General features: G+C 46.0%; 1 protein-coding gene across 12 annotated transcripts in view; it reads right to left on the bottom strand.

Annotated features, from left to right (window-relative positions):
* The window catches only part of camk2d1 (calcium/calmodulin-dependent protein kinase (CaM kinase) II delta 1), a 240,301-nt gene that overhangs the window by 77,800 nt on the left and 148,578 nt on the right, over positions 1 to 13,923 (bottom strand). For 6 of the 12 annotated variants that reach the window (XM_084322597.1, XM_084322604.1, XM_084322598.1 and 3 more), the window contains exons 5-7: positions 13,671 to 13,736; positions 10,169 to 10,241; positions 563 to 665 (exon numbers count right to left, since the gene is read on the bottom strand). In XM_084322597.1, the coding sequence (XP_084178723.1) occupies positions 563 to 665; positions 10,169 to 10,241; positions 13,671 to 13,736 (242 nt within the window). Of the gene's footprint in view, positions 1 to 562; positions 666 to 9,134; positions 9,208 to 10,168; positions 10,242 to 13,670; positions 13,737 to 13,923 lie in introns of all 12 variants that reach the window. The other 6 variants (XM_084322601.1, XM_084322605.1, XM_084322608.1 and 3 more) reach the window with 1 other exon arrangement.

The following is a 13,923-nucleotide window of genomic DNA, read 5'->3' as shown; positions in this document are numbered from 1 at the left end:
TCCTAATATGAAAAACTGTGATTTGCCTTACTTTGCTGCTATCTTTTTATGCTCGTTTTACATGTTTTTTTATGTCATTTTTAAAACAAAATCATTTGGAATGGAAGTGGATAAACTAGGCTAGCTTGCAGTCGGATAGCTTTCTACTGAAAACACAGAGAGGAAATTGTATTATCTTCTTGTCTTTGCTGCTATCTTTTTATGATAGTTTTATATGTTTTTTATGTCTTTTTAAAACTGATTTGCCTTACTGTGATGTAATTTTATGCCATAGAATCAAACCATAAACAAAGTGGCCTAATGGGATGCTAGATCCTAATGTGGAAAAACTGTGATTTTATATGTCTGCACTTTATGTGCTCATTTTGTGCCTCTCTTTTTTCTACTGTGAAGCTCTTTTAAGCTGCAATTATTGTATGAAAGGTGCTATACAAATACAGTTATTATTATTATTATTATTGTCTGACTCTGGAGAAGACGGTAAGCGCATTTCCGATAATGTTGGCGTGTCCGTCTAAATAAAAACAATAATAAAAAAGAATAAAAAATCCCTTCTACTCACCGAACCACGCCTGCTGCTCTCCCTGCACCTCGATGGCCAGGCCGAAATCTGCCAGCTTCACCGCAGCGCCCTTCAGCTTACTGGCTAGGAGCAAATTCTCAGGCTTGGGAGGTGAGAGAGACACAAACAGACACAGACGCTCAATGCCTTCTCACCGACAGACAGCGTCTTTAAAGAACACAGACGCTCAATTCCCTCTCACTGACGGACCGTCTTTAAAGGACACAGACGCTCAATGCCCTCTCACCGACAGACCGTCTTTAAAGGACACAGACGCTCAATTCCCTCTCACTGACGGACCGTCTTTAAAGAACACAGACGCTCAATGCCCTCTCACCGACAGACACCGTCTTTAAAGGACACAGACGCTCAATGCCCTCTCACCGACAGACAGCGTCTTTAAAGAACACAGACGCTCAATTCCCTCTCACTGATGGACCGTCTTTAAAGGACACAGACGCTCAATGCCCTCTCACCGACAGACCGTCTTTAAAGGACACAGACGCTCAATTCCCTCTCACTGACGGACCGTCTTTAAAGAACACAGACGCTCAATGCCCTCTCACCGACAGACACCGTCTTTAAAGAACACAGACGCTCAATGCCCTCTCACTGACGGACCGTCTTTAAAGGACACAGACGCTCAATGCCCTCTCACCGACAGACAGAGTCTTTAAAGAACACAGACGCTCAATGCCCTCTCACAGACACAAGACCGTCTTTAAAGGACACAGACGCTCAATGCCCTCTCACTGACGGACCGTCTTTAAAGGACACAGACGCTCAATGCCCTCTCACTGACAGACAGAGTCTTTAAAGAACACAGACGCTCAATGCCCTCTCACAGACACAAGACCGTCTTTAAAGGACACAGACGCTCAATGCCCTCTCACTGACGGACCGTCTTTAAAGAACACAGACGCTCAATGCCCTCTCACCGACAGACCGTCTTTAAAGGACACAGACGCTCAATGCCCTCTCACTGACGGACCGTCTTTAAAGAACACAGACGCTCAATGCCCTCTCACCGACAGACCGTCTTTAAAGGACACAGACGCTCAATGCCCTCTCACCGACAGACCGTCTTTAAAGAACACAGACGCTCAATGCCCTCTCACCGACAGACAGAGTCTTTAAAGGACACAGACGCTCAATGCCCTCTCACTGACGGACCGTCTTTAAAGGACACAGACGCTCAATGCCCTCTCACCGACAGACCGTCTTTAAAGAACACAGACGCTCAATGCCCTCTCACCGACAGACAGAGTCTTTAAAGGACACAGACGCTCAATGCCCTCTCACCGACAGACCGTCTTTAAAGGACACAGACGCTCAATGCCCTCTCACCGACAGACCGTCTTTAAAGGACACAGACGCTCAATGCCCTCTCACCGACAGACCGAGTCTTTAAAGGATGATTCACGGTTCTCTTTTAAACCAGACTCTTTGTTTCTGACCATCATGGCGTCATACAGATCGATTCCAACCAAACTCTCGGTGGCTGGAAGACAAACGAGTGAGTTGTGGTTTTCTGGGCCACTTGATTTATCTGCAATTTATTCTAATGGGTCGAAAAGTGGCAAAACAAACAGATTTGTTATTGGTAAGATATTTTGTTATTGGTAGCATATTTTGTCTGCTGTGCAGTTGCTCCATTCAACTAAACCAGATCCAGGGGAGCTGCAGCTAACTAGACATTGTGGTTTCGATGGATTGGCATGACGCCAGATAATAGAAAAAAATAGCGCCTAGTGAAAATAACCAAAATGGTCCTTTAAAAGGATGGACTGATTAACAGCTAGGATCTCACATTACTCGGGCATTAGCTGAAGTGTCTTCTTAACAACTGGGTGCCCCTCTGCAATACAAAGAGACCTCTAATGGCGCCTGATGTCATCCGCTTAGACCCAGTGCCAGGACTAGCGGCAAAGCTGGAGGGTAACTCTTCACTGTGGTACCAGTGTAGCAGATTAATCGTGTGCTGGGGTGAGGCATGGTCACGGTCAGAGAGTGCTCTCTCTCTTCCCAGAGGTAGGATGACTCAATACAACACACACACACACACACACACACACACACACACGTTTGTGTATAGAAACACACAGGCACACATACACGATGCACACAGAGAGGTTCCCATTATGACTCATCAATTATCTGAGGAGATTTGTATTGAGGTTCAGCCAGTGGCCACAGCTGATCTCAGCCAGGCGGCGCGGCGGCGCGGGCGTAATTGGACGAGGTGGCGGCAGGCTGGCGTCTAATTGGCCAGTCGGGTCCGGTTTGGTGGAAGGGTACTGGGCGGGAGAGGTGGACAGTGACTCACGCCCGCCTCAGCGATGGTGGAGTAGGAGGGAGAGGTTCAGTAAAGGTCTCTGAGACGGGAGGAAGATGAATAATGTAGCTACTGACATTCTCAAAGCCGTTTCATCCACGCGGCCAAATTGGAAATTAGTAGGCCGCTGTAATGTAATGAAAAAATAATTCATCAACTGCTGTTTTAAAGGGAGAAGCTGCTTCGATAAAGGCCTTTCACTGGATGTCTCGAACGCCCATCTGTCCTCCATGCCGGAGGAAACGCTATGTGCAAAATATATCAACAGAACATGTCATTAATTCATGCCTTTTTGAAAGTGGCTACCAATGGTCACAAGCGGCCATGTTGGAAGGGAGGCGACGACACAAACATTCCGTGCAAAGCCTTTACCCAGCAACAATTGACCCGTCTGAAGCCCCGCCCTCGTTTCTTGATCCTCCAGTCACATGTTGTTCTCGATCGGAGGATCAAGAGAAGAGGGCAGAGCTTCCGATAGGTCAATGACACCCGGTGACCTCACAGAATGTATCGGTCCATAACGACCACACGCAGAAGAAGAAGAATCAGTCAAGTAATTCAATTCATCATCGATTTCAATTAAAAAAATATATATATATTTAAATCATTGAAGATTTCATGTTTGGTTGGGCGGTTAGTGTTCGTGAGCTGTGATTCGTGCAGATCAGAAGGTCATGCTGACGAGGAGGAGGGAGGGAGGAAGGGTTAAGGGTCAGTACAATCAAAAGTGCCATGCAGTCATTGCAAATGCCCCCCCCCCCTCCCCCCACACACACACACAAACTTCCCCCACTCCACCCAATCCCAACCCTGGAAAAACAACCGTGTGACCTGAGAAAGGGGGGGGGGGGGGGAAGAAAGTTCCCATCCTTGAGGACTTCACAAAACGTTCAGCACCCGTGGCGCGGGGGCAGAGCGTCAGCCTTTAAACTCGCAAGATCTATCCTGACGAGCGTAGTGCCTTTCAGGCCTCCTCCTCTCTGCTGGGACTTGCGTGTCGTGTGAGATTACACAGGTGGTGCCGTACGGACGGAGAGCAACTCTGTGTGCCTGGGAAACGTCACAGGCTTCATCTTTCATGATCACCAGTAACTAAACACCGGGAGCAGCGGAAGAAACTTCAATTACGGCCTGGGGCGGGTTAAGAGTCGCACGCACGCACGCACGCTCGCAGTCACGCACACACGCAGACAGATACCCTCCACACACACTTTCTCTGGTGTAGTTGTTCCTGGCTGGTGTGTAACGGCTGGTGTGTAACAGCAGTAATGGAATTCAGTCTGACACAGAAAAACATAAAGGAGATACAATTATACTGGCCTGGTATACAGTATATATATACCTAGTCTCAAAGGCCTGCTAAAACTAGTTTAGTTATCTCTCTCTCTTAACCTAGTCTCAAAGGCCTGCTAAAACTAGTTTAGTTCTCTCTCTCTCTCTCTCTCTCTTAACCTACCCCAAGAGGCCTGCTAAAACTAGTTTAGTTATCTCTCTCTTTTAACCTAGCCTCAAAGGCCTGCTAAAACTAGTTTAGTTATCTCTCTCTTTTAACCTAGCCTCAAAGGCCTGCTAAAACTAGTTTAGTTATCTCTCTCTCTTAACCTAGTCTCAAAGGCCTGCTAAAACTAGTTTAGTTCTCTCTCTCTCTTAACCTAGCCTCAAAGGCCTGCTAAAACTAGTTTAGTTATCTCTCTATTTTAACCTAGCCTCAAAGGCCTGCTAAAACTAGTTTAGTTATCTCTCTTTTAACCTAGTCTCAAAGGCCTGCTAAAACTAGTTTAGTTATCTCTCTATTTTAACCTAGCCTCAAAGGCCTGCTAAAACTAGTTTAGTTATCTCTCTATTTTAACCTAGCCTCAAAGGCCTGCTAAAACTAGTTTAGTTATCCCTCTATTTTAACCTAGCCTCAAAGGCCTGCTAAAACTAGTTTAGTTATCTCTCTATTTTAACCTAGCCTCAAAGGCCTGCTAAAACTAGTTTAGTTATCTCTCTATTTTAACCTAGCCTCAAAGGCCTGCTAAAACTAGTTTGGTTATCGCTCTATTTTAACCTATCCTCAAAGGCCTGCTAAAACTAGTTTAGTTATCGCTCTATTTTAACCTAACCTCAAAAGGCCTGCTAAAACTAGTTTAGTTAACGCTCTATTTTAACCTAGCCTCAAAGGCCTGCTAAAACTAGTTTAGTTATCTCTCTATTTTAACCTAGCCTCAAAGGCCTGCTAAAACTAGTTTAGTTATCGCTCTATTTTAACCTAGCCTCAAAGGCCTGCTAAAACTAGTTTAGTTATCTCTCTCTTTTAACCTAGCCCCAGAGGCCTGCTAAAACTAGTTTAGTTATCTCTCTCTTTTAACCTAGCCCCAGAGGCCTGCTAAAACTAGTTTAGTTCTCCGTTTATCTCTCTCTGCTAAAACTAGTTTAGAGATGGAGTGAGATAATACAATCAGCCCCTGAAGCATCTAGGAGGAAGATAAAGGGGAGGAGGAAGAAGGGGTGAGGATGAAGAACAGGAGGATGAATGAATTGAGGAACAACAGACATAATGCTTAAAGGTAGAATCTGTAATGCCACTAAACAGCAACCTCTAGGCAAAAGAGCCCCGCTTGGTATTGCACTTTGTTTACTTTTTGTTTTGGTCTGATGTGTCGGTTGGAGTTGAGTAACTTATTATACTGTGAATTTTACCGTGTATGCATTACCGTGTACGTGTATGCATCTTCATAATATGTCCTGTTCCCGATTATCCCCATTATGAGATTAAAGGGAATATTGCAAATATTACCATGGAAACGGAACTTACTGTACACAGACCACAAAACCCAAGAGCTAATGGGACTAATGGGCAGAGCCATTTATTATTACATATTTGTGTGTGTGTGTGTGTGTGGGTGTGTGTGTGTGTGTGTGTGCGTGCATGCGTGTGTGCGTGCATGCGTGTGTGCGTGCATGCGTGCACTCGCGTGTGTGCACAACCCGAACCTCTACCATGAAAAAGGAAATCACATGATTGCATATAGAACTGCGTCCAAAGAGAGGGTCTTTCATCGAGTCCGTCGCTCAGGCCTCGGTTGTTGGTTTCGGTCATAATATGTGTTATGCTTGTGGTAACCACCAGACAAGAACCAATCAGAATGCTGGAACGGGGTGAAGGGGGTGAAGGTTCTACTTGCTGGATGGTAAACTGGTGAACTGAACCTCTGACACACCTGGCTCATTTGATTAGCAAGTCAGAGTTATTGAGAGAGACCCGCAGTGGAGATCAGCATGAGGACAGGCTGAGGGTTGAAGGAGGTGAATGTCATGACATAGTGTCCATAGTGTCATGGTGTCCTAAAGTTCTACTCTGACAACGTGTATGTTTCTCTTCCTTGCTCCAGTTTGGTTTTTAGATACACTGCAGTCAGTCACTCTGGTCTCTCTTTAACCAGACACCTTGTGTTTTTAGATACACTGCAGTCAGTCCTGCTGGTCTCTCTTTAACCAGACACCTTGTGTTTTTAGATACACTGCAGTCAGTCCTCCTGGTCTCTCTTTAACCAGACACCCTGTGTTTTTAGATACACTGCAGTCACCCTGGTCTCTCTTTAACCAGACACCTTGTGTTTTTAGATACACTGCAGTCAGTCCTCCTGGTCTCTCTTTAACCAGACACCTTGTGTTTTTAGATACACTGCAGTCAGTCCTGCTGGTCTCTCTTTAACCAGACACCTTGTGTTTTTAGATACACTGCAGTCAGTCCTCCTGGTCTCTCTTTAACCAGACACCTTGTGTTTTTAGATACACTGCAGTCCTCCTGGTCTCTCTTTAACCAGACACCTTGTGTTTTTAGATACACTGCAGTCAGTCCTCCTGGTCTCTCTTTAACCAGACACCCTGTGTTTTTAGATACACTGCAGTCCTCCTGGTCTCTCTTTAACCAGACACCTTGTGTTTTTAGATACACTGCAGTCAGTCACTCTGGTCTCTCTTTAACCAGACACCTTGTGTTTTTAGATACACTGCAGTCAGTCCTGCTGGTCTCTCTTTAACCAGACACCTTGTGTTTTTAGATACACTGCAGTCAGTCCTCCTGGTCTCTCTTTAACCAGACACCTTGTGTTTTTAGATACACTGCAGTCACCCTGGTCTCTCTTTAACCAGACACCTTGTGTTTTTAGATACACTGCAGTCACCCTGGTCTCTCTTTAACCAGACACCTTGTGTTTTTAGATACACTGCAGTCAGTCCTCCTGGTCTCTCTTTAACCAGACACCTTGTGTTTTTAGATACACTGCAGTCCTCCTGGTCTCTCTTTAACCAGACACCTTGTGTTTTTAGATACACTGCAGTCAGTCCTGCTGGTCTCTCTTTAACCAGACACCTTGTGTTTTTAGATACACTGCAGTCAGTCCTCCTGGTCTCTCTTTAACCAGACACCTTGTGTTTTTAGATACACTGCAGTCAGTCCTCCTGGTCTCTCTTTAACCAGACACCTTGTGTTTTTAGATACACTGCAGTCAGTCCTGCTGGTCTCTCTTTAACCAGACACCTTGTGTTTTTAGATACACTGCAGTCACCCTGGTCTCTCTTTAACCAGACACCTTGTGTTTTTAGATACACTGCAGTCCTCCTGGTCTCTCTTTAACCAGACACCTTGTGTTTTTAGATACACTGCAGTCACCCTGGTCTCTCTTTAACCAGACACCTTGTGTTTTTAGATACACTGCAGTCACCCTGGTCTCTCTTTAACCAGACACCTTGTGTTTTTAGATACACTGCAGTCAGTCCTCCTGGTCTCTCTTTAACCAGACACCTTGTGTTTTTAGATACACTGCAGTCCTCCTGGTCTCTCTTTAACCAGACACCTTGTGTTTTTAGATACACTGCAGTCCTCCTGGTCTCTCTTTAACCAGACACCTTGTGTTTTTAGATACACTGCAGTCACCCTGGTCTCTCTTTAACCAGACACCTTGTGTTTTTAGATACACTGCAGTCCTCCTGGTCTCTCTTTAACCAGACACCTTGTGTTTTTAGATACACTGCAGTCACTCTGGTCTCTCTTTAACCAGACACCTTGTGTTTTTAGATACACTGCAGTCAGTCCTCCTGGTCTCTCTTTAACCAGACACCTTGTGTTTTTAGATACACTGCAGTCCTCCTGGTCTCTCTTTAACCAGACACCTTGTGTTTTTAGATACACTGCAGTCACTCTGGTCTCTCTTTAACCAGACACCTTGTGTTTTTAGATACACTGCAGTCAGTCACCCTGGTCTCTCTTTAACCAGACACCTTGTGTTTTTAGATACACTGCAGTCAGTCCTCCTGGTCTCTCTTTAACCAGACACCTTGTGTTTTTAGATACACTGCAGTCACTCTGGTCTCTCTTTAACCAGACACCTTGTGTTTTTAGATACACTGCAGTCAGTCACCCTGGTCTCTCTTTAACCAGACACCTTGTGTTTTTAGATACACTGCAGTCCTCCTGGTCTCTCTTTAACCAGACACCTTGTGTTTTTAGATACACTGCAGTCAGTCCTCCTGGTCTCTCTTTAACCAGACACCTTGTGTTTTTAGATACACTGCAGTCAGTCCTCCTGGTCTCTCTTTAACCAGACACCTTGTGTTTTTAGATACACTGCAGTCAGTCCTCCTGGTCTCTCTTTAACCAGACACCTTGTGTTTTTAGATACACTGCAGTCAGTCCTCCTGGTCTCTCTTTAACCAGACACCTTGTGTTTTTTATGTGGCACGTTCCACGCCTGCACTTTAATTGGTCGGACCGCAGCGGCTATTTTCAGACCCATTAACACGATTGCGAAGCTGCCGCCTGGAGCGCCCCCCCCCGCCTGGAGTGGCCGAGCGGAGACGTGACGCCTTGAGAGATTCCTTTCTAAAATGAGAAACCAGAGCTGGTGAAGAAAGAAGTCGTGACGCGGCCCCCCGGAATATTCCAGGACGAATAAAAAAGCTGGAGGAGGAGGAGGAGGAGGAGGAGGAGGAGGAGTTGGAACGAACATATCAAGACGACCGGAAGCGGACTTCTACAGAGAGAGAGAGAGAGAGGTCAGAGGTCAGAGACCAGGATTTGTCGGCGTAGAAGAGAGTTCCAGAGAGACGCTTTTGAAAAAAAAAATTAAAGATGGGAGGGGTAAAAACAGGTGGGGGAGGAACACGAGGGAGAGGAGTAAGAGAAGAGGAAGAGAGGATTGGAGAGGGGGGGGGGGTGTTTGGTTTGGTTCTTTCCCAGTGTCGTCTACTCACCTTCAGATCGCGGTGGACCACGCCCATCTGGTGGCAGTGGAGCACGGCCTCGAGGATCTGCTGAATGCAATGACTGCATGCAAACACCAGGGGGGGGGGGGGTCGTGGGTTAGTGACAAGCTACCACGCACTGTCTGCGTCGCGGGACCTGCGGTGAGACTCCGGGCGGAGTATAGGTGTCGCTACCGGTGACGTTAGAGGCGCTAGCGGAGACTCGCCTCTAGTAATCGTCGCTAATGTGTGTGGAACGAGAATGTGGCTGGAATTTGCTTTTGACGCCATGACAATCAAATGGCAGGAGACAGCCTGGTCGCAAGTCACTTGATCTGCGATTTGACTCTGCAGTGACACAAACACGCACGTCTGCCCGCCCGCCCAGAGTCTCGGTAACAGAAGTGGTGTTAGCTCCGTGTCGACTGTGAGTCTGACCCCGGGAGGGTGAGGAGTTAGGAGGGAGGGTGAGGAGGCAGGAGGGAGGGTGGATGTCTACAAACCCAACTACTAAACTCAAGGTGAGTCGGGGAAGTGGTGTGTGTGTGTGGGGGGGGGGGGGGGGGGGGGTGACCTAAAGTGTCCCCCCTCCTTGCCTAAGCCTCCTCCTCCTCCTCCTCCTGCTCTCTCCGACCTCCCTGGGGGTCGCGCCTCACAGCGACCAGAGGGTTTTGGTTTGGAAAGATGCTACATGCATTTTTTTTGTTTTGCCCTGGCGTACGGGGAGGGAGGGAGGGGCGCTGGGGTTCAAACAGAGATGAGATGCGCCCCCTCCCCCCCGGTTCGCACTGTGCCACCGACCTCTCTCTCCAGGCCGACCCTGCCACGGTACTCTGAACCTGTGCCATGGCACCTATAGGTGGATCTTTAATGCAGCGGGCGAGGGTGGCTGGAGTGTGGGGGGTGTGGCTTTGGAGGAGGAGGCGGCGTCTGGTGATTGGTTAATCGGTTGATTGGTCAGGCGGTGGGAGAAGCAAGGCAAGGTGCCAGAGGTGGGCAGGCCCGGTTGGTTTTTATATTTCGTCGTTTTTTTTTATACTAACCTTCAAATCCCTGTGAACTATGCCATTTACGTGGCAATGATTTACACTTTCTAGAATCTGCTGTATGCAGTGACTGTGGAGGAGAGAGAGAGACCAGGAGAGAGAGAGAGAGAGACCAAGAGAGACCGAGCCAGAAGCAAACAAAGGGGGAGAGGAAGAGGGAGAACAGGTGAACGTCAGAAGAACAAAAACAAAATTAAACACAAATAAAATAAAGATGTAAAGAGGCAGACAACAGGAAACACACAGCAACAGTGGGATACACCTTCGGGTGAAGAACATTCAGATCCAAACATTTACTTGTGATTTCTTGTCATCCTTGGTCTATTTCACTCATTTTATCAATGCTGTGACGGCATTATATGACTTAAAATCATATACTGTATCTATCATTGGACTGTCGATAGATAATAAATCAATAGGCATATATTGGTTTTCCACATTCCACATTAAATGTTTCTTACTTTAACCTTAACAGCACTTTCAGATCAAGTAAACTATGGTCAGATTTAAAACAATATTCCACAAAAGAGACAAAAAAAAACAAAGTCCAGCCTAAAGCAGAGGTCACAGAGGTCACAGTATCCCAGTGATGTGATTGACAGTCCAGTCTAGATTTTGGGAGGGAAACAACAGTGACGTTTCCTTGACAGAAATGCAACCACCTCTGGGACCAGTATTCTATTTTGGACCAAGCAGGTGAATTCATGTGTATTAAAGGAACACGCCAAGATTATTATGGGAACTGTGCTTACTGTCTTCTTCAGAGTCAGACAAGAAGACAGATACCAATTTCCTCTTTGTGCGTTCAGTAGAAAGCTATCCGGCTGCAAGCTAGCCTAGCTTAGCACAAAATTAATGGAAGCAGATTTGGATAATTTTGTAGACTTAAATGTCTTGCCTAGATTTAAGAATTTGATGCGAGTTCAAGGTGATGTAGGCTCATAGTAACTTGGGAGAATCCATGTCAACTAGGCAACCACACTAAGTGAACAAAAACAATATACTTCCATACTTTTTTCATAATATTTTTTGTGCAATCGCCAAACTTTTCAAAGAGCTGGAAAACAAATCAAACTGTGAAGGAACCCTCAGATTAGAGCCTTCATTCTCTGGTTTCCATCTTTGTTAGAATTGGATAAACGACCAGCTCCACTGAAATGGCACTGAGCTCTGTTCAGAGGGGATTTTTGCGTTAATACAGTATTAAAGGAACATGCCAACATTTTGGGAAATTAGCTTACCGTCTTCTCCAGAGAGAGACAAGAAGATAGATACCAGTTTCCTCTCTGTGCGTTCAGTAGAAAGCTATCTGGCTGCATGCCTAGGCTAACCGGCACTGTCCGCTCCCATTCATTGTGCTAAGCTAGGCTAACGTGCTGCCAGATAGCTTTCTACTGAACACACAGAGAGGAAACTGGTATCTATCTTCTTGTCTCTCTCTGGAGAAGACGGTACGCTATATTTCCCAAAATGTTGACGTGTGCCTTTAATACAGTCTTAACACATCATAAAAAAAAAAATACTAAACAGAGAAAGCAGAACGGCCTCATGACCAGATGGCAAATGAAAGACAGGGGGTTTCATACAGAAGGTTAGATATAAAGAGCACAAAAACACAAACACACACAATACATGTACTGAACGCCTCTATACTTTCCACAAGCAACTTGTCCTTCCGCGTGCCCGTTTTGCGCTCCGATTGGCCACGCACGTTTCTGGTCATGTGACATGTGCGCCCAATCGTGTGACGGCAAGTTCTTTGGACGGTTAAGCTTAGGCGCTCTTTCGAAGTTGGTTAAGGTTAGAGTTTGTCTTAGAGCATGGCGATAGAACACCAACCCTGATTCCAAACTCTAACCTTAACCAACTGCGAAAGAGTCGCCTAAGCTTAACCAGTGATAAACTAGGCGTTAGGTCGTTTGCAGCATAGATATAGAACACTAGATAACTTGCCCGCGCTGCCGGCCAATGGAGAGCGACGTCACTGAACCGCCGCCATCTTGCGCAGGTCAGCCTTGAGTGAGAGTGAGTGAGCTGCACAGACAAAAATACTCATAACTCGCTGAAATATTGACGGATTTACAAACGGTTTGGTTTATTACAAGCATTATTAACGTGGCTATGATTCAAGCGGTTTGTAAAAAAAAAAACATCTTTAAATTTTTTTTTATAAGTATGCAGTATCATAACTACATCTTTGATGTTTATAGCAAACCAACCCGTTTGTAAATCCGTCAATATTTCAGCGAGTTATGAGTATTTTTGTCTGTGCAGCTCACTCACTCTCACTCAAGGCTGACCTGCGCAAGATGGCGGCGGTTCAGTGACGCTGGTGACTCCGCCTTAAGCTATCTAGTGTTCTATAGATATCTATGGTTTGCAGGCTGTTCGACGCGGAAATGGGCTAAGACACTGCTCGTCATGCGATTGGGCGCACATGTCACATGACCAGAAACGTGCGTGGCCAATCAGAGCGCAAAACGGGAACGCAGAAGGACAAGTTGCTTGTGGAAAGTATAGACGCGTACTGAACAGGAGAGAGAATACACAGCTACTGTAATAATACACTACTGCGTCCGCCCTGTAATGAAGGGGGGATGCATGTAATAATATGCATAATGTACATAGTTACATAATACATGTAGAGGTTATGACCAATTTATTTTAATAGCCAATTCTGGTGCATGCATGCATGCGTGTGTGTGTGTGTGTGTGTGTGTGTGTGTGTGTGTGTGTGTGTGTGTGTGTGTGTGTGTGTGTGTGTGTGTGTGTGTGTGTGTGTGATGTTAAGTGCACTACATGTGTGTGTGAATGTGTGGGTGGGTGCTTATGTGTCTGTACACATATTCTGTTGAATGCCAGCCTGTGTCTGTAGTGTTGTAATGTGCCGTGCCCGTGGCGTAATGCAGTGGTGCTCAACCTGTTTGGTTTGTGACCCCTAGAAACAGACGCATGCTGCCCGCCCCTACATAGACGGAATGCTGCACTTTGACACTAAATTAACATGTTTTTTCAGGCTCTATCCATTGATTAAGCTTTAGACTTCAAATATTAATTATTTATTTCACAAGAGAAAACCATTTATACCGAAAATAAACATAATGATGTACTTGTATAACTTGTCGCGCCCCCCCCCCCCCCCCCCCCCCCCCAAAAGCATCTCCAGTCCTGAGTCACTTGAGGGTCCTGAACCCCAGGTTGAGAATCACTGCCGTAATATACACATCTGTGTGTGTGTGTGTGTGTGTGTGTGTGTGTGTGTGTGTGTGTGTGTGTGTGTGTGTGTGTGTGTGTGTGTCTGTGTGCGTACATGTGTGTGTAGCACTGTGAAGCAGTGCAACATGTGTATTCTGTCCTACCTGAATGCATCTTTAACGATGACAAAGTGAACTGACCTGCTGACTGATCTACAGATCACAGCATGGGCATAATCTCTCAAATCCTGACATGATATTTTAGCGTGTAGATCTGTGGAAACGTAAAAGTACACAACACTGACCTGGCGTCGGCTTCACTGTAGAACTCTCTGGCTACGATGTCCTCAAACAGCTCTCCACCGGTCACTCTGAGGGAGGGCGAGAGAGAGAGAGACCCAAAGAGACTTTGAAAATATGGCAAATAAATAACGCAAAACTCCCATACCTACTGGGTGAAATACAACAATGTGCAAACATAGCAGCAAGATTTGTGAGCTACTGTGAAAAGGACATCCAACGGAATACAACCACCGTAAAGACTGTCAATCACACAAA

This window comes from Notolepis coatsorum (assembly GCF_963971535.1).
Source record: "Notolepis coatsorum genome assembly, chromosome: 1".
Classification (NCBI taxonomy): Eukaryota; Metazoa; Chordata; class Actinopteri; order Aulopiformes; family Paralepididae; genus Notolepis; species Notolepis coatsorum.
The sequence above is the reverse complement of the archived record's forward strand: the minus strand, read 5'-3'. Positions and strand labels throughout refer to the sequence as shown.